This window comes from Anomaloglossus baeobatrachus, chromosome 1 (genome assembly GCF_048569485.1).
Source record: "Anomaloglossus baeobatrachus isolate aAnoBae1 chromosome 1, aAnoBae1.hap1, whole genome shotgun sequence".
NCBI classification, from domain to species: domain Eukaryota; kingdom Metazoa; phylum Chordata; class Amphibia; order Anura; family Aromobatidae; genus Anomaloglossus; species Anomaloglossus baeobatrachus.
This window is the reverse complement of record NC_134353.1, coordinates 971,306,936-971,326,372: the sequence shown is the minus strand read 5'-3', so window position 1 is coordinate 971,326,372 and position 19,437 is coordinate 971,306,936. Positions and strand designations below refer to the sequence as shown.

At 53.2% G+C, this 19,437-nt stretch overlaps 1 protein-coding gene across 1 annotated transcript in view; it reads right to left on the bottom strand.

The window, feature by feature from the left end:
- LOC142265621 (receptor-type tyrosine-protein phosphatase kappa-like) overlaps positions 1-19,437 on the bottom strand; it is a 261,979-nt gene that overhangs the window by 34,025 nt on the left and 208,517 nt on the right. Inside the window, exons 15-18 of the mRNA XM_075332279.1 lie at positions 7,696-7,829; positions 7,528-7,615; positions 3,315-3,385; positions 3,181-3,217 (exon numbers count right to left, since the gene is read on the bottom strand). Of these exons, the coding sequence (XP_075188394.1) occupies positions 3,181-3,217; positions 3,315-3,385; positions 7,528-7,615; positions 7,696-7,829 (330 nt within the window). The remainder of the gene's footprint in view (positions 1-3,180; positions 3,218-3,314; positions 3,386-7,527; positions 7,616-7,695; positions 7,830-19,437) is intronic.

The window sequence follows — 19,437 nt, the reverse complement described above, 5'->3', positions numbered from 1 at the left end:
GCAGGAGAGTGACAAGAGAGGAGCTGCAGTGGCTGGAAAGTCAGGGGCAGGAGAGTGGCAGAAGGGGAGCTGCAGTGGCTGGAAAGTCAGGGGCAGGAGAGTGGCAGAAGGGGAGCTGCAGTGGCTGGAAAGTCAGGGGCGGAAGAGTGGCAGAAGGGGAGCTGCAGTGGCTGGAAAGTCAGGGGCGGGAGAGTGGCAGAAGGGGAGCTGCAGTGGCTGGAAAGTCAGAGGCGGGAGAGTGACAGAAGGGGAGCTGCAGTGGCTGGAAAGTCAGAGTCGGGAGAGTGGCAGAAGGGGAGCTGCAGTGGCAGGCAGGTTAAGGGCGGGAGAGTGACAGAAGAGGAGCTGCAGTGGCAGGCAGATTAGGGACGGGAGAGGGACAGGTGTGGAGCTGCAGTGGCTGGAAAGTGAGGGGTGGGAGAGTAACAGGAGGGGAGCTGCAGTGGGTGGAAAGTCAGGGGCAGGAGAGTGACAGGAGAGGAGCTGCAGTGGCTGGAAAGTCAGGGGCAGGAGAGTGGCAGAAGGGGAGCTGCAGTGGCTGGAAAGTCAGGGGCAGGAGAGTGGCAGAAGGGGAGCTGCAGTGGCTGGAAAGTCAGAGTCGGGAGAGTGGCAGAAGGGGAGCTGCAGTGGCAGGCAGGTTAAGGGCGGGAGAGTGACAGAAGAGGAGCTGCAGTGGCAGGCAGATTAGGGACGGGAGAGGGACAGGTGTGGAGCTGCAGTGGCTGGAAAGTCAGGGGTGGGAGAGTGACAGGAGGGGAGCTGCAGTGGCTGGAAAGTCAGGGGTGGGAGAGTGACAGGAGGGGAGCTGCAGTGGCTAAAAAGTCAGGGGTGGGAGAATGGCAGGAGGGGAGCTGCAGTGGATGGAAAGTCAGGGGTGGCACAGTGGCAGAAGAGGAGCTGCCTTGGCAGGCAGGTTAGGGGCGGGGGAGGGACAGGAGGGGAGCTGCAGTGGCTGAAAAGTCAGGAGCGGGAGAGTGACAGAAGGGGAGCTGCAGTGGCTGGAAAGTAAGGGGCGGGAGAGTGACAGGAGCAGAGCTGCAGTGGCTGGAAAGTCAGGGGCGGGACAGTGGCAGAAGAGGAGCTGCAGTGGCAGGCAGGTTAGGGGCGGGAGAGGAACAGGAGGGGAGCTGCAGTGGCTGGAAAGTCTGGGGCGGGAGAGTGACAGGAGGAGAGCTGCAGTGGCTGGAAAGTAAGGGGCGGGAGAGTGACAGGAGCGGAGCTGCAGTGGCTGGAAAGTCTGGTGTGGGAAAGTGACAGGAGTGGATCTGCAGTGGCTGGAAAGTCAGGGGTGGGAGAGTGACAGGAGGGGATCTGCAGTGGCTGGAAACTCTGGGGTGGGAGAGTGACAGGACAGGATCTGCAGTGGCTGGAAAGTCAGGGGTGGGAGAGTGACAGGAGGGAATCTGCAGTGGATGGAAAGTCAGGGGTGGGAGAGTGACAGGAGGGGAGCTGCAGTGGCTGGAAAGTCAGGGGTGGGAGAGTGACAGGAGGGGAGCTGCAGTAGCTGGAAGGTCTGGGGTGGGAGAGTGACAGGAGGGGAGCTGCAGTGGCTGGAAAGTCTGGGGTGGGAGAGTGACAGGAGGGGAGCTGCAGTAGCTGGAAAGTCAGGGGTGGGAGAGTGACAGGAGGGGAGCTGCAGTGGCTGGAAAGTCAGGGGTGGGAGAGTGACAGGAGGGAATCTGCAGTGGATGGAAAGTCAGGGGTGGGAGAGTGACAGGAGGGGAGCTGCAGTGGCTGGAAAGTCAGGGGTGGGAGAGTGACAGGAGGGGAGCTGCAGTAGCTGGAAGGTCTGGGGTGGGAGAGTGACAGGAGGGGAGCTGCAGTGGCTGGAAAGTCTGGGGTGGGAGAGTGACAGGAGGGGAGCTGCAGTAGCTGGAAAGTCAGGGGTGGGAGAGTGACAGGAGGGGAGCTGCAGTGGCTGGAAAGTCAGGGGTGGGAGAGTGACAGGAGCGGAGCTGCAGTGGCTGGAAAGTCTGGGGTGGGAGAGTGACAGGAGGGGAGCTGCAGTGGCTGGAAAGTCTGGGGTGGGAGAGTGACAGGAGGGGAGCTGCAGTAGCTGGAAAGTCAGGGATGGGAGAGTGACAGGAAGGGAGCTGCAGTGGCTGGAAAGTCTGGGGTAGGAGAGTGACAGGAAGAGAGCTGCAGTGGCAGGCAGGTGAGGGACAGGAGAGTGATGGGAGGAGAGCAGCTGTTGGAAACGGTGAGGGGCAGAAGAGTAATAGGAGTGGAGTTGCCGTGGCAGGTAGGTAATGGGTGTGGGAGTGAAAGGAGGGGAGCTGCACTGGCAGGTGGGTGATGGACAGAAGAGTGACAGAAGGGGAACAGCAGTGGGGCAGGCAGGGGCAGGGGATGGAGAGTGACAGGATGGGTGCTACTGAAGTAAGCAGGTGAGGGATAGGACAGGCATATATAAAGTCCACAAAAATGGCCGCCCCCGGCTGATGCTCTGATGGATTTGTTTGAATCAAATTATGACAAACACAGATCCTGGTGAATCCAAACTTTTCATTAAGTTGATAGGCTCTAAAAATGGACACCTTGTGTTTCCTAATGGAAAAGTTATCAAGTTGGATTTATCTAGTAAAGAAAGCGAACAATCACCCCCAGCAGTAACCGGGCCTAAAGCTGGTGTCACACATAACGACAACGACAACGACGTCGCTGCAACGTCACCATATTCTGTGACGTAGCAGCGACCATAGATGATCGTTAGTAAGCTGTCAAACATGTTATAAAAAGCAGCGACGGAGCAGCGATCATAGCGACGTCGACGGTCGTTGTGTGGTTTCAGACATAGCGTAGCGTCGCTGCTGCGGTGTCAAACACAAGGATTATCAGCTTATCAGCATGGCGCAGCGGGATAGCAGCGATCAAAAAATGACCTGGAACATTCAGGAGCGAGCAGCGATTTCGCAGCAGGGGTCTGATCGTTGTTATGTGTCACACACAGCGACGTCGCTGTTGAGGTCGCTGCAACGTCACAGAATATGGTGACGTTGCAGCGACGTCGTTGTCGTTATGTGTGACACCAGCTTAATGCCCATCACTCTGGGCCGCAGACATGGAGGGTCCTAACTGATCACTTGTGAATCTCAGCTAACACCCCTCGCCTCTACCAGTCTTACATCCCAATAGTTACACCTCCACCCTCCCCATGGGGTGCATGATGGCATCACTTACCCTGAGTTGCTATGTAGACTTTTGGGGCTCGGTAACCCTGTACAAAGAGATACACTGTGAGGATATGTCTGTTACATATATAGCATACACACAGTATATAGCACGTATACGATCAGGTGTAGTATAAAACGTACATCAATATAAGAAGCGTTGATATAATCGGATCCAGAGGTCCCTGATCCCAAAATCACCCGGGAATTATCATCTGTAAAACCAGGAAGAGAAGAGTCAGAAGCTGTGAATTGTGACCCACTATGTCCATCATAGATACCATCATGAAAAGGTGAATAACGTTTTTGTAGGCCACTTTCACACTGCGTTTTTACCTGTGTTCACTGGTCCCGTCGGGGCCTCCTCCCGAACCCACCAGAAAACAGGTTTTGGACGCATGCGCTGACGGGGCCACTGACTATTATGGAGCAGACGAAGTCAGCGTGTGCTCGGTCTTGCACCATTTTCGGGCGTATACGATTTCTGTAGATGGAAACCCAGTTGTAGTAGACTGCATCTGGGTGTCTCCCTTCAGAAAGCGTATACGCCTGAAAATGGTGCAAGACCGAACACACGCTGACTCTGCTCCATTATAGTCAATGACCCCGTCGGCGCTTGCATCTGAAGCGCGTTTTGCGGGGGGGTTTGGAAGAAGGCCCCGACGGGACCAGTGAACGTAAGTAAAAATGCAATGTGAAACCAGCCTATTTAGACCTTCTCACATCCCCAAGAGGAATGTCCTTCTTGATAAGTCAACAGATCCTGCCGGGACACTTGATGTATCCTGATCACTGGATTAAGATCAGTGCTTGTTTGGATGTGATACATTGGATTACATTCATATTAGAAATGGACAAATCCACTTTAAGCACAATTTTTAGGAATTTCTAAGTCTGGTGAACCAAAACAACATGTGATCCGCTTTATACCACATAATTTGCCTAAAATGGGGTTTTGTGTTTTCCAAACCTTTTATCACTCAGAGTAGGGTAAACTGATCTCAGAAGCAATCAGATGAGCTTCCAAATAATGCTTTACAACTATGATATCACATGTTATGGCTCTGCTAATCAGGAGAGACTATTGTAGCCAGCATAAAAGTGGAGACAAGGAATGCAGCAGCTGCTTTGTAGAGAACGTGGAGAGTGAGACGTCACAGCTCACATCTTATCAATGGAGAGGCAGAAAAAGTAACAAAACATAGAAGAAACTGTAGATAGTGTGTGACAGCACAGCATGGAAGATTAGTGATGATAATACAGATATGAATGATAGAGAGAAAGGGAAGCAGCTAAAATCTGTGAGGCCGAGTCAGGGAAGGACACAGAGCTGGAGTCTGCCCTGATTGTCATCTGTGTGATTATATCACCGCCTGCCCTGATTATCATCAGTGTGGTTATATCACCGCCTGCCCTGATTGTCATCAGTGTGGTTATATCACCCCCTGCCCTGATTGTCATCAGTGTGGTTATATCACCCCCTGCCCTGATTGTCATCAGTGTGGTTATATCACCGCCTGCCCTGATTGTTATCAGTGTGGTTATATCACCCCCTGCCCTGATTGTCATCAGTGTGGTTATATCACCGCCTGCCCTGATTGTCATCAGTGTGGTTATATCACCGCCTGCCCTGATTGTCACCAGTGTGGTTATATCACCGCCTGCCCTGATTATCATCAGTGTGGTTATATCACCGCCTGCCCTGATTGTCATCAGTGTGGTTATATCACCCCCTGCCCTGATTGTCATCAGTGTGGTTATATCACCGCCTGCCCTGATTGTCATCAGTGTTGTTATATCACCCCCTGCCCTGATTGTCATCAGTGTGGTTATATCACCCCCTGCCCTGATTGTCATCAGTGTGGTTATATCACCGCCTGCCCTGATTGTCATCAGTGTTGTTATATCGCCCCCTGCCCTGATTGTCATCAGTGTGGTTATATCACCGACTGCCCTGATTGTCATCAGTGTGGTTATATCACCCCCTGCCCTGATTGTCATCAGTGTGGTTATATCACCGCCTGCCCTGATTGTCATCAGTGTGGTTATATCACCCCCTGCCCTGATTGTCATCAGTGTGGTTATATCACCCCCTGCCCTGATTGTCATCAGTGTGGTTATATCACCGCCTGCCCTGATTGTTATCAGTGTGGTTATATCACCCCCTGCCCTGATTGTCATCAGTGTGGTTATATCACCGCCTGCCCTGATTGTCATCAGTGTGGTTATATCACCGCCTGCCCTGATTGTCACCAGTGTGGTTATATCACCGCCTGCCCTGATTATCATCAGTGTGGTTATATCACCGCCTGCCCTGATTGTCATCAGTGTGGTTATATCACCCCCTGCCCTGATTGTCATCAGTGTGGTTATATCACCGCCTGCCCTGATTGTCATCAGTGTTGTTATATCACCCCCTGCCCTGATTGTCATCAGTGTGGTTATATCACCCCCTGCCCTGATTGTCATCAGTGTGGTTATATCACCGCCTGCCCTGATTGTCATCAGTGTTGTTATATCGCCCCCTGCCCTGATTGTCATCAGTGTGGTTACATCGCCTCCTGTCCTGATTGTCATCAGTGTTGTTATATCGCCCCCTGCCCTGATTGTCATCAGTGTGGTTATATCACCGCCTGCCCTGATTGTCATCAGTGTGGTTATATCACCCCCTGCCCTGATTGTCATCAGTGTGGTTATATCACCGCCTGCCCTGATTGTCATCAGTGTGGTTATATCACCGCCTGCCCTGATTGTCATCAGTGTGGTTATATCACCCCCTGCCCTGATTGTCATCAGTGTGGTTATATCACCGCCTGCCCTGATTGTCATCAGTGTGGTTACATCGCCTCCTGTCCTGATTGTCATCAGTGTGGTTATATCACTGCCTGCCCTGATTGTCATCAGTGTGGTTATATCACCCCCTGCCCTGATTGTCACCAGTGTGGTTATATCACCGCCTGCCCTGATTGTCATCAGTGTGGTTATATCACCCCCTGCCCTGATTGTCATCAGTGTGGTTATATCACCGCCTGCCCTGATTGTCATCAGTGTGGTTACATCACCTCCTGTCCTGATTGTCATCAGTGTGGTTATATCACCCCCTGCCCTGATTGTCATCAGTGTGGTTATATCACCGCCTGTCCTGATTGTCATCAGTGTGGTTACATCGCCTCCTGTCCTGATTGTCATCAGTGTGGTTACATCGCCTCCTGTCCTGATTGTCATCAGTGTGGTTATATCACCGCCTGCCCTGATTGTCATCAGTGTGGTTATATCACCGCCTGCCCTGATTGTCATCAGTGTGGTTATATCATCCCCTGCCCTGATTGTCATCAGTGTGGTTATATCACCGCCTGCCCTGATTGTCATCAGTGTGGTTATATCACCCCCTGCCCTGATTGTCATCAGTGTGGTTATATCACCGCCTGCCCTGATTGTCATCAGTGTGGTTACATCGCCTCCTGTCCTGATTGTCATCAGTGTGGTTATATCACTGCCTGCCCTGATTGTCATCAGTGTGGTTACATCGCCTCCTGTCCTGATTGTCATCAGTGTGGTTATATCACCCCCTGCCCTGATTGTCATCAGTGTGGTTATATTACCCCCTGCCCTGATTGTCATCAGTGTGGTTATATCACCCCCTGCCCTGATTGTCATCAGTGTGGTTACATCGCCTCCTGTCCTGATTGTCATCAGTGTGGTTATATCACCCCCTGCCCTGATTGTCATCAGTGTGGTTATATCACCCCCTGCCCTGATTGTCATCAGTGTGGTTATATCACCCCCTGCCCTGATTGTCATCAGTGTGGTTATATCACCCCCTGCCCTGATTGTCATCAGTGTGGTTATATCACCGCCTGCCCTGATTGTCATCAGTGTGGTTATATCACCCCCTGCCCTGATTGTCATCAGTGTGGTTATATCACCCCCTGCCCTGATTGTCATCAGTGTGGTTATATCGCCGCTGCTTCACTTCAGTCATTTTTGTTCATTTATGCAGAAGCAAGCCTCCAATATTGCTAATAGAAAAATAAAAAGATGTAATTCATTAACACTTAGTGAGGATTTTTTGGACACCACGTAGAGAAATTGAGTTAGAAGAATATAACAGAGAAGTGACATAATTAAGTCCTCGGAGACCCCGGAGAGTTGTACAAGTCTTGTCAGGACAATGGAAGACTTCGGAGAACTTTTGATTTATGTCAAAACGGTTAACTGCAAATTGAATTTTCTGGCAGAATTTGGGAACACTGATGATATAGAAGTGAGGCCATTCCCTGCTTTCTAATTCATTGTCATCCGTCCTGTGGATTAAGGGATAAATATGTGAGACACAGACGACAGACAATGCACTCACAGGGCACCACTTTTTTATACCGGTTTTTCTTCTGGTTTTCCTCGGCGTCCGCTATTTTATGTGAATACAATAATCCGCTGGGAAGTTCCTGCAGCGATACGAGCGAATAAATAATGGCATGGGCAGTGGACATGACGAATACAAGACATATTGTGAGACGGCAGTAACCTTGTACTCCAGGTAACGACCCAAGGGTAAGATATTGGCGTTCTCCTCAACGTCTTCTTCATCACACATTTCCTTATAGCGCAACTTTTTAACAACGTCCAACAACTTCTCAACAGGAATGTCCTTCATATTACCTGGAAATGTAAATGATAATCATGTTACTTGTATTATTATTGATCGTGTAGAACAACATTATATACGTGGAGGGTCTCGGCTTTCCGTGGTCCCTCTTCTTGTATCCCTGGAGAATATTTAACCGTAAGGATATTTTTCACTCTTAAATTTCAGTTTATTTCGTCCCCATCTTCCTAGAACAATGGCAGGGATTCAACAAGACCTGAAGTTTTCTCTCCAGGCCTGATGAGGGGAGTATTGGAGTCAGATGCTCCGGATTCATTAGGTGACAGCAGTTAATGACCCGGCGTGTGTGGAGGAGACAGGAGTGAGATTTCTGGTGTAGAGAATGGCCCGGCGTGTCTGGAGGAGACAGGAGTCAGATTTCTGGTGTAGAGAATGGCCCGGCGTGTGTGGAGTAGAGAGGAGTCAGATTTCTGGTGTAGAGAATGGCCCGGCGTGTGTGGAATAGAGAGGAGTCAGATTTCTGGTGTAGAGAATGGCACGGCGTGTGTGGAGGAGGCAAGAGTGAGATTTCTGATGAAGAGAATGGCCCGGGCGTGTGTGGAGGAGACAGGAGTGAGATTTCTGGTGTAGAGAATGGCACGGCGTGTGTGGAGTAGACAGGAGTCAGATTTCTGGTGTAGAGAATGGCACGGCGTGTGTGGAGGAGACGGGATTGAGATTTCTGGTGTAGAGAATGGCCCGGCGTGTGTGGAAGAGACAGGAGTGAGATTTCTGGTGTAGAGAACGGCCCGGCATATGTGGAAGAGACAGGAGTGAGATTTCTGGTGTAGAGAATTGCCCGGCGTGTGTGGAGGAGACGGGAGTGAGATTTCTGGTGTAGAGAATGGCCCGGCGTGTGTGAAGGAGACAGGAGTGAGCTTTCTGGTGTGGAGAATGGCTCGGCATGTGTGGAGGAGACAGGAGTGAGATTTCTGGTGTAGAGAATGGCACGGCATATGTGGAGGAGACGGGAGTGAGATTTCTGGTGTAGAGAATGACCCGGCGTGTGTGGAGGAGACGGGAGTGAGATTTCTGGTGTAGAGAATGGCATGCCGTGTGTGGAGGAGACAGCAGTGAGATTTCTGGTGTGGAGAATGGCCCAGCGTGTGTGGAGGAGACGGGAGTGAGATTTCTGGTGTAGAGAATGGCACAGCATATGTGGAGGAGACAGGAGTGAGCTTTCTGGTGTGGAGAATGGCTCGGCGTGTGTGGAGGAGACAGGAGTGAGATTTCTAGTGTGGAGAATGGCACGGCATATGTGGAGGAGACAGGAGTGAGCTTTCTGGTGTAGAGAATGGCCCGACGTGTGTGGAGGAGACGGGAGTGAGATTTCTGGTGTAGAGAATGGCCCGGCGTGTGTGGAGGAGAAAGGAGTGAGATTTCTGGTGTAGAGAATGGCCCGGCGTGTGTGGAAGAGACAGGAGTGAGATTTCTGGTGTAGAGAATGGCCCGGTGTGTGTGGAGGAGACAGGAGTGAGATTTCTAGTGTGGAGAATGGCACGGCATATGTGGAGCAGACAGGAGTGAGCTTTCTGGTGTAGAGAATGGCCCGACGTGTGTGGAGGAGACGGGAGTGAGATTTCTGGTGTAGAGAATGGCCCGGCGTGTGTGGAGGAGAAAGGAGTGAGATTTCTGGTGTAGAGAATGGCCCGGCGTGTGTGGAGGAGACAGGAGTGAGATTTTTGGTGTAGAGAATGGCCCGGCGTGTGTGGAGGAGACAGGAGTGAGATTTCTGGTGTAGAGAATGGCCCGGCGTGTGTGGAGGAGACAGGAGTGAGATTTTTGGTGTAGAGAATGGCCCGGCGTGTGTGGAAGAGACAGGAGTGAGATTTCTGGTGTAGAGAATGGCACGGCATATGTGGAGGAGACAGGAGTGATATTTCTGGTGTAGAGAAAGGCCCGGCGAGTGTGGAGGAGACAGGAGTGAGCTTTCTGGTGTAGAGAATGGCCCGGCGTGTGTGGAGGAGACGGGAGTGAGATTTCTGGTGTAGAGAATGGCCCGGCGTGTGTGGAGGAGACAGGAGTGAGATTTCTGGTGTAGAGAATGGCCCGGCGTGTGTGGAGGAGACAGGAGTGAGATTTTTGGTGTGGAGAATGGCACGGCGTGTGTGGAGGAGAAAGGAGTGAGATTTCTGGTGTAGAGAATGGCCCGGCGTGTGTGGAGGAGACAGGAGTGAGATTTCTGGTGTAGAGAATGGCACGGCATGTGTGGAGGAGACAGGAGTGAGATTTCTGGTGTAGAGAATGGCACGGCGTGTGTGGAGGAGACGGGAGTGAGATTTCTGGTGTAGAGAATGGCACGGCGTGTGTGGAGGAGACAGGAGTGAGATTTCTGGTGTAGAGAATGGCCCGGCATGTGTGGAGGAGACAGGAGTGAGCTTTCTGGTGTAGAGAATGGCCCGGCGTGTGTGGAGGAGACGGGAGTGAGATTTCTGGTGTAGAGAATGGCCCGGCGTGTGTGGAGGAGACAGGAGTGAGATTTCTGGTGTAGAGAATGGCACGGCGTGTGGGGAAGAGACAGCAGTAAGATTTCTGGTGTAGAGAATGGCACGGCATATGTGGAGGAGACGGGAGTGAGATTTCTGGTGTTGAGAATGGCCCGGCGTGTGTGGAGGAGACGGGAGTGAGCTTTCTGGTGTGGAGAATGGCCCGGCGTGTGTAAAGGAGACAGGAGTCAGATTTCTGGTGTAGAGAATGGCCCGGCGTGTGTGGAGGAGACGGGAGTGAGATTTCTGGTGTAGAGAATGTCCCGGCGTGTGTGAAGGAGACAGGAGTGAGCTTTCTGGTGTGGAGAATGGCTCGGCATGTGTGGAGGAGACGGGAGTGAGATTTCTGGTGTAGAGAATGGCACGGCATATGTGGAGGAGACGGGAGTGAGATTTCTGGTGTAGAGAATGACCCGGCGTGTGTGGAGGAGACGGGAGTGAGATTTCTGGTGTAGAGAATGGCATGCCGTGTGTGGAGGAGACAGCAGTGAGATTTCTGGTGTGGAGAATGGCACAGCATATGTGGAGGAGACAGGAGTGAGATTTCTGGTGTGGAGAATGGCTCGGCATGTGTGGAGGAGACAGGAGTGAGATTTCTAGTGTGGAGAATGGCACGGCGTGTGTGGAGGAGACAGGAGTGAGATTTCTAGTGTGGAGAATGGCACGGCATATGTGGAGGAGACAGGAGTGAGCTTTCTGGTGTAGAGAATGGCCCGACGTGTGTGGAGGAGACGGGAGTGAGATTTCTGGTGTAGAGAATGGCCCGGTGTGTGTGGAGGAGACAGGAGTGAGATTTTTGGTGTAGAGAATGGCCCGGCGTGTGTGGAAGAGACAGGAATGAGATTTCTGGTGTAGAGAATGGCACGGCATATGTGGAGGAGACAGGAGTGATATTTCTGTTGTAGAGAAAGGCCCGGCGAGTGTGGAGGAGACAGGAGTGAGCTTTCTGGTGTAGAGAATGGCCCGGCGTGTGTGGAGGAGACGGGAGTGAGATTTCTGGTGTAGAGAATGGCCCGGCGTGTGTGGAGGAGACAGGAGTGAGATTTCTGGTGTAGAGAATGGCCCGGCGTGTGTGGAGGAGACAGGAGTGAGATTTCTGGTGTAGAGAATGGCCCGGCGTGTGTGGAGGAGACAGGAGTGAGATTTTTGGTGTAGAGAATGGCCCGGCGTGTGTGGAAGAGACAGAAGTGAGATTTCTGGTGTAGAGAATGGCACGGCATATGTGGAGGAGACAGGAGTGAAATTTCTGGTGTAGAGAATGGCCCGGCGTGTATGGAGGAGACAAGAGTGAGATTTCTGGTGTAGAGAATGGCCCGGCGTGTGTGGAAGAGACAGGAGTGAGATTTGTGGTGTAGAGAATGGCACGGCATATGTGGAGGAGACAGGAGTGAGATTTCTGGTGTAGAGAATGGCCCGGCGAGTGTGGAGGAGACAGGAGTGAGATTACTGGTGTAGAGAATGGCCCGGCGTGTGTGGAGGAGACGGGAGTGAGATTTCTGGTGTAGAGAATGGCCCGGCGTGTGTGGAGGAGACACAAATGAGATTTCTGGTGTAGAGAATGGCCTGGCGTGTGTGGAGGAGACAGGAGTGAGATTTCTGGTGTAGAGAATGGCCTGGTGTGTGTGGTGGAGAAAGGAGTGAGATTTCTGGTGTAGAGAATGGCACGGCATATGTGGAGGAGATAGGAGTGAGATTTCTGGTGCCGAGAATGGCCCGGCGTGTGTGGAGGAGACAGGAGTGAGATTTCTGGTGTAGAGAATGGCCAGGCGTGTGTGGAGGAGACAGGAGTGAGATTTCTGGTGTAGAGAATGGCCCGGCGTGAGTGGAGGAGACAGGAGGGAGATTTCTGGTGTAGAGAACAGACCGGCGTGTGTGGAGGAGACAGGAGTGAAATTTCTGGTGTAGAGAATGGCTTGGCGTGTGTGGAGGAGACAGGAGTGAGATTTCTGGTGTAGTTGTCGCGGGCGGAGGAGGGGACGCTGCGCTCACCCACTGCTCGGGTCCGGCTGCTGCTGCTGCTGCTCGGTGGTGACTCGAGGGGTTGGCCGGATCCCGGGGACTCGAGCGGCGTTCCTCGCCCGTGAGTGAAAGGGGGGTGTTTTGGTTTAGGGATATTGTCCGTGATGCCACCCACGGTTGTGGTGAGATTGGTGACACCACCGCTGCTCTGGACGAGGATCCCGGGAGCGATGACAGGGAGCAGCTTGGATGTTGGTTCTCCCCTCCGTGGGTAGGGGGGTTGGTTGTCTCAGGGCGCCGTGAGGGGTTGGAGAGGAATGGCAGGCGGGTTACGGGGCCTGGTGAGGTGCAGGGTCGCGGGGGCAGCGCTGTGCCGCACGGCACGGTGGTACTCACTCAGCCAATGATGAATGCAAAGTCTCCGGTAAAACAAACGGCTGGATGGACGGGTCCCATAGACGGCTGCGGTGTTTCTCCTCCCGGCAGGTTGATGGTGACTGCCTTTCCCTGCACCTGTGTAGTGTGTACGGTTCCAATGGCTTCCCACCGGTAACCCGCTCCCCAGCTTGGATGGGTACTGAAGGAGCCCCTTTTGCCTGCAGGCTCTGGCCCTGGGAACTGTAGCTTTGGCGGTGACTGTGTTTCCCTTTACGGTTTAAGCTGTCGCCTTCAATCGGGACTTGAGTGCAGGGAAACCCCGGAGGTTCCCTTCGCTAACTGATTTGACAAATTCAACGGCGACTCCTTGCCTTGTCGGGGTCCGTAAGCCCTGCCGGATGGTGCTGGCTTCTCTTTGCTCGCCGTTCCGGTACCGCCGGGCCACCGCCCATCCACGGTCCTTATGGTTTGCTCCAATCGGCCTCTCCTGCAGACGGTCACCACCGTCTGCCAACCTTGCTGTTCCGTCCGGGCCACACACCCGGACCACCTTCAAACTGCTCCACTACCACTTTACGTCCTCTCACTTTCACTGCTCAACTCTCAACTCTCTCCTTTTCCCACCTCCAGGACTGTGAACTCCTCGGTGGGCGGGACCAACTGCCTGGCCCACCCCCTGGTGTGGACATCAGCCCCTGGAGGAAGGCAACAAGGATTTTGTGTTTGGCTTTGGTGTGCCTAACCGGGGTGTGGGGTGTGTTGGTGTAGTACCTGTGACGACCTGGCTTGTCCAAGGCGCCACATAGAGAATGGCCTGGCGTGTGTGGAGGAGACAGGAGTGAGATTTCTGGTGTATAGAATGGCATGCCAAGTGTGGAGGAGAAAGGAGTGAGATTTCTGGTGTAGAGATGGCCCGGCGTGTGTGGAGGAGACAGGAGGGAGATTTCTGGTGTAGAGAACAGACCGGCGTGTGTGGAGGAGACAGGAGTGAGATTTCTGGTGTAGAGAATGGCTTGGCGTGTGTGGAGGTGACAGGAGTGAGATTTTTGGCGTAGAGAATGGCCCGGCGTATGTGGAGGAGACAGGAGTGAGATTTCTGGTGTAGAGAATGGCTTGGCGTGTGTGGAGGAGACAGGAGTGAGATTTCTGGTGTAGAGAATGGCACGGCGTGTGTGGAGGAGACAGGAGTGAGACTTCTGGTGTAGAGAATGGCCCGGCGTGTGGAGGAGACAGGAGTGAGATTTCTGGTGTAGAGAATGGCCCGGCGTGTGTGGAGGAGGCGGGAGTGAGATTTCTGGTGTAGAGAATGGCACGGCGTGTGTGGAGGAGACAGGAGTGAGATTTCTGGTGTAGAGAATGGCCCGGCGTGTGTGGAGGAGGCGGGAGTGAGATTTCTGGTGTAGAGAATGGCACGGCGTGTGTGGAGGAGACAGGAGTGAGGAGATTTCTGGTGTAGAGAATGGCACGGCATATGTGGAGGAGACAGGAGTGAGATTTCTGGTGTAGAGAATGGCCCGGTATATGTGGAGGAGGCGGGAGTGAGATTTCTGGTGTAGAGAACGGCCCGGCGTGTGTGGAGGAGACAGGAGTGAGCTTTCTGGTGTAGAGAATGGCCCGGCGTGTGTGGAAAAGACAGGAGTAAGATTTCTGGTGTAGAGAACGGCCCGGCATATGTGGAAGAGACAGGAGTGAGATTTCTGGTGTAGAGAATGGCCCGGCGTGTGTGGAGGAGACGGGAGTGAGGTTTCTTGTGTAGAGAACGGCCCGGCATATGTGGAAGAGACAGGAGTGAGATTTCTGGTGTAGAGAATGGCCCGGCGTGTGTGGAGGAGACGGGAGTGAGGTTTCTGGTGTAGAGAATGGCACGGCATATGTGGAGGAGGCGGGAGTGAGATTTCTGGTGTAGAGAACGGCCCGGCATATGTGGAAGAGACAGGAGTGAGATTTCTGGTGTAGAAAATAGCCCGTCGTGTGTGGAGGAGACGGGAGTGAGATTTCTGGTGTATAGAATGGCCCGGCGTGTGTGGAGGAGACGGGAGTGACATTTCTGGTGTATAGAATGGCACGGCGTATGTGGAGGAGACGGGAGTGAGATTTCTGGTGTAGAGAATGGCCCGGCATGTGTGGAAGAGACAGGAGTGAGATTTCTGGTGTAGAGAACGGCCTGGCATATGTGGAAGAGACAGGAGTGAGATTTCTGGTGTAGAGAACGGCACGGCATGTGTGGAGGAGACAGGAGTGAGATTTCTGGTGTAGAGAATGGCACGGTGTGTGTGGAGGAGACGGGAGTGAGATTTCTGGTGTAGAGAATGGCCCGGCGTGTGTGGAGGAGACGGGAGTGAGGTTTCTTGTGTAGAGAATGGCCCGGCGTGTGTGGAAGAGACAGGAGTGAGATTTCTGGTGTAGAGAATGGCCCGGCGTGTGTGGAGGAGACGGGAGTGAGATTTCTGGTGTAGAGAATGGCACGCCGTGTGTAGAGGAGACAGGAGTGAGGTTTCTTGTGTAGAGAATGGCCCGGTGTGTGTGGAGGAGACAGGAGTGAGATTTCTGGTGTAGAGAATGGCCTGGCAAGTGTGGAGGAGAAAGGAGTGAGATTTCTGGTGTAGAGAATGGCCTGGCAAGTGTGGAGGAGAAAGGAGTGAGATTTCTGGTGTAGAGATGGCCCGGCGTGTGTGGAGGAGACAGGAGTGAGATTTCTGGTGTAGAGAATGGCCTGGCAAGTGTGGAGGAGAAAGGAGTGAGATTTCTGGTGTAGAGATGGCCCGGCGTGTGTGGAGGAGACAGGAGTGAGATTTCTGGTGTAGAGAATGGCCCGGCGTGAGTGGAGGAGAAGGGAGGGAGATTTCTGGTGTAAAGAACAGACCGGCGTGTGTGGAGGAGACAGGAGTGAGATTTCCGGTGTAGAGAATTGCTTGGGGTGTGTGGAGGTGACAGGAGTGAGATTTTTGGCGTAAAGAATGGCCCGGCGTATGTGGAGGAGACAGGAGTGAGATTTCTGGTGTAGAGAATGGCTTGGCGTGTGTGGAGGAGACAGGAGTGAGATTTCTGGTGTAGAGAATGGCCCGGCGTGTGTGGAGGAGACAGGAGTGAGACTTCTGGTGTAGAGAATGGCCCGGCGTGTGGAGGAGACAGGAGTGAGATTTCTGGTGTAGAGAATGGCCCGGCGTGTGTGGAGGAGGCGGGAGTGAGATTTCTGGTGTAGAGAATGGCACGGCGTGTGTGGAGGAGACAGGAGTGAGATTTCTGGTGTAGAGAATGGCCCGGCGTGTGTGGAGGAGGCGGGAGTGAGATTTCTGGTGTAGAGAATGGCACGGCGTGTGTGGAGGAGATAGCAGTGAGATCTCTGGTGTAGAGAATGTCTCGGCGTGTGTGGAGGAGATAGCAGTGAGATTTCTGGTGTAGAGAATGGCACGGCATATGTGGAGGAGACAGGAGTGAGATTTCTGGTGTAGAGAATGGCCCGGCGTGTGTGGAGGAGACAGGAATGAGGTTTCTTGTGTAGAGAATGGCACGGCATATGTGGAGGAGGCGGGAGTGAGATTTCTGGTGTAGAGAACGGCCCGGCGTGTGTGGAGGAGACAGGAGTGAGCTTTCTGGTGTAGAGAATGGCCCGGCGTGTGTGGAAGAGACAGGAGTGAGATTTCTGGTGTAGAGAACGGCCCGGCATATGTGGAAGAGACAGGAGTGAGATTTCTGGTGTAGAGAATGGCCCGGCGTGTGTGGAGGAGACGGGAGTGAGGTTTCTTGTGTAGAGAACGGCCCGGCATATGTGGAAGAGACAGGAGTGAGATTTCTGGTGTAGAGAATGGCCCGGCGTGTGTGGAGGAGACGGGAGTGAGGTTTCTGGTGTAGAGAATGGCACGGCATATGTGGAGGAGGCGGGAGTGAGATTTCTGGTGTAGAGAACGGCCCGGCATATGTGGAAGAGACAGGAGTGAGATTTCTGGTGTAGAAAATAGCCCGTCGTGTGTGGAGGAGACGGGAGTGAGATTTCTGGTGTATAGAATGGCCCGGCGTGTGTGGAGGAGACGGTAGTGAGATTTCTGGTGTAGAGAATGGCACGGCGTATGTGGAGGAGACGGGAGTGAGATTTCTGGTGTAGAGAATGACCCGGCATGTGTGGAAGAGACAGGAGTGAGATTTCTGGTGTAGAGAACGGCCTGGCATATGTGGAAGAGACAGGAGTGAGATTTCTGGTGTAGAGAACGGCACGGCAAGTGTGGAGGAGAAAGGAGTGAGATTTCTGGTGTAGAGAATGGCCTGGCAAGTGTGGAGGAGAAAGGAGTGAGATTTCTGGTGTAGAGATGGCCCGGCGTGTGTGGAGGAGACAGGAGTGAGATTTCTGGTGTAGAGAATGGCCTGGCAAGTGTGGAGGAGAAAGGAGTGAGATTTCTGGTGTAGAGATGGCCCGGCGTGTGTGGAGGAGACAGGAGTGAGATTTCTGGTGTAGAGAATGGCCCGGCGTGAGTGGAGGAGAAGGGAGGGAGATTTCTGGTGTAAAGAACAGACCGGCGTGTGTGGAGGAGACAGGAGTGAGATTTCCGGTGTAGAGAATTGCTTGGCGTGTGTGGAGGTGACAGGAGTGAGATTTTTGGCGTAAAGAATGGCCCGGCGTATGTGGAGGAGACAGGAGTGAGATTTCTGGTGTAGAGAATGGCTTGGCGTGTGTGGAGGAGACAGGAGTGAGATTTCTGGTGTAGAGAATGGCCCGGCGTGTGTGGAGGAGACAGGAGTGAGACTTCTGGTGTAGAGAATGGCCCGGCGTGTGGAGGAGACAGGAGTGAGATTTCTGGTGTAGAGAATGGCCCGGCGTGTGTGGAGGAGGCGGGAGTGAGATTTCTGGTGTAGAGAATGGCACGGCGTGTGTGGAGGAGGCGGGAGTGAGATTTCTGGTGTAGAGAATGGCACGGCGTGTGTGGAGGAGATAGCAGTGAGATCTCTGGTGTAGAGAATGTCTCGGCGTGTGTGGAGGAGATAGCAGTGAGATTTCTGGTGTAGAGAATGGCACGGCATATGTGGAGGAGACAGGAGTGAGATTTCTGGTGTAGAGAATGGCCCGGCGTGTGTGGAGGAGACAGGAATGAGGTTTCTTGTGTAGAGAATGGCACGGCATATGTGGAGGAGGCGGGAGTGAGATTTCTGGTGTAGAGAACGGCCCGGCGTGTGTGGAGGAGACAGGAGTGAGCTTTCTGGTGTAGAGAATGGCCCGGCGTGTGTGGAAGAGACAGGAGTGAGATTTCTGGTGTAGAGAACGGCCCGGCATATGTGGAAGAGACAGGAGTGAGATTTCTGGTGTAGAGAATGGCCCGGCGTGTGTGGAGGAGACGGGAGTGAGGTTTCTTGTGTAGAGAATGGCACGGCATATGTGGAGGAGGCGGGAGTGAGATTTCTGGTGTAGAGAACGGCCCGGCGTGTGTGGAGGAGACAGGAGTGAGCTTTCTGGTGTAGAAAATAGCCCGTCGTGTGTGGAGGAGACGGGAGTGAGATTTCTGGTGTAGAGAATGGCACGGCGTATGTGGAGGAGACGGGAGTGAGATTTCTGGTGTAGAGAATGGCCCGGCGTGTGTGGAAGAGACAGGAGTGAGATTTGTGGTGTAGAGAACGGCCTGGCATATGTGGAAGAGACAGGAGTGAGATTTCTGGTGTAGAGAACGGCCTGGCATATGTGGAAGAGACAGGAGTGAGATTTCTGGTGTAGAGAACGGCACGGCATGTGTGGAGGAGACAGGAGTGAGATTTCTGGTGTAGAGAATGACACGGTGTGTGTGGAGGATACGGGAGTGAGATTTCTGGTGTAGAGAATGGCCCGGCGTGTGTGGAGGAGACGGGAGTGAGGTTTCTTGTGTAGAGAATGGCCCGGCGTGTGTGGAAGAGACCGGAGTGAGATTTCTGGTGTAGAGAATGGCCCGGCGTGTGTGGAGGAGACGGGAGTGAGATTTCTGGTGTAGAGAATGGCACGGCGTGTGTAGAGGAGACAGGAGTGAGGTTTCTTGTGTAGAGAATGGCCCGGTGTGTGTGGAGGAGACAGGAGTGAGATTTCTGGTGTAGAGAATGGCCCGGCGTGAGTGGAGGAGACAGGAGGGAGATTTCTGGTGTAGAGAACAGACCGGCGTGTGTGGAGGAGACAGGAGTGAGATTTCTGGTGTAGAGAATGGCACGGCATATGTGGAGGAGACAGGAGTGAGATTTCTGGTGTAGAGAATGGCCCGGCGTGTGTGGAGGAGACAGGAATGAGGTTTCTTGTGTAGAGAATGGCACGGCATATGTGGAGGAGGCGGGAGTGAGATTTCTGGTGTAGAGAACGGCCCGGCGTGTGTGGAGGAGACAGGAGTGAGCTTTCTGGTGTAGAGAATGGCCCGGCGTGTGTGGAAGAGACAGGAGTGAGATTTCTGGTGTAGAGAATGACACGGTGTGTGTGGAGGATACGGGAGTGAGATTTCTGGTGTAGAGAATGGCCCGGCGTGTGTGGAGGAGACGGGAGTGAGGTTTCTTGTGTAGAGAATGGCCCGGCGTGTGTGGAAGAGACCGGAGTGAGATTTCTGGTGTAGAGAATGGCCCGGCGTGTGTGGAGGAGACGGGAGTGAGATTTCTGGTGTAGAGAATGGCACGGCGTGTGTAGAGGAGACAGGAGTGAGGTTTCTTGTGTAGAGAATGGCCCGGTGTGTGTGGAGGAGACAGGAGTGAGATTTCTGGTGTAGAGAATGGCCCGGCGTGAGTGGAGGAGACAGGAGGGAGATTTCTGGTGTAGAGAACAGACCGGCGTGTGTGGAGGAGACAGGAGTGAGATTTCTGGTGTAGA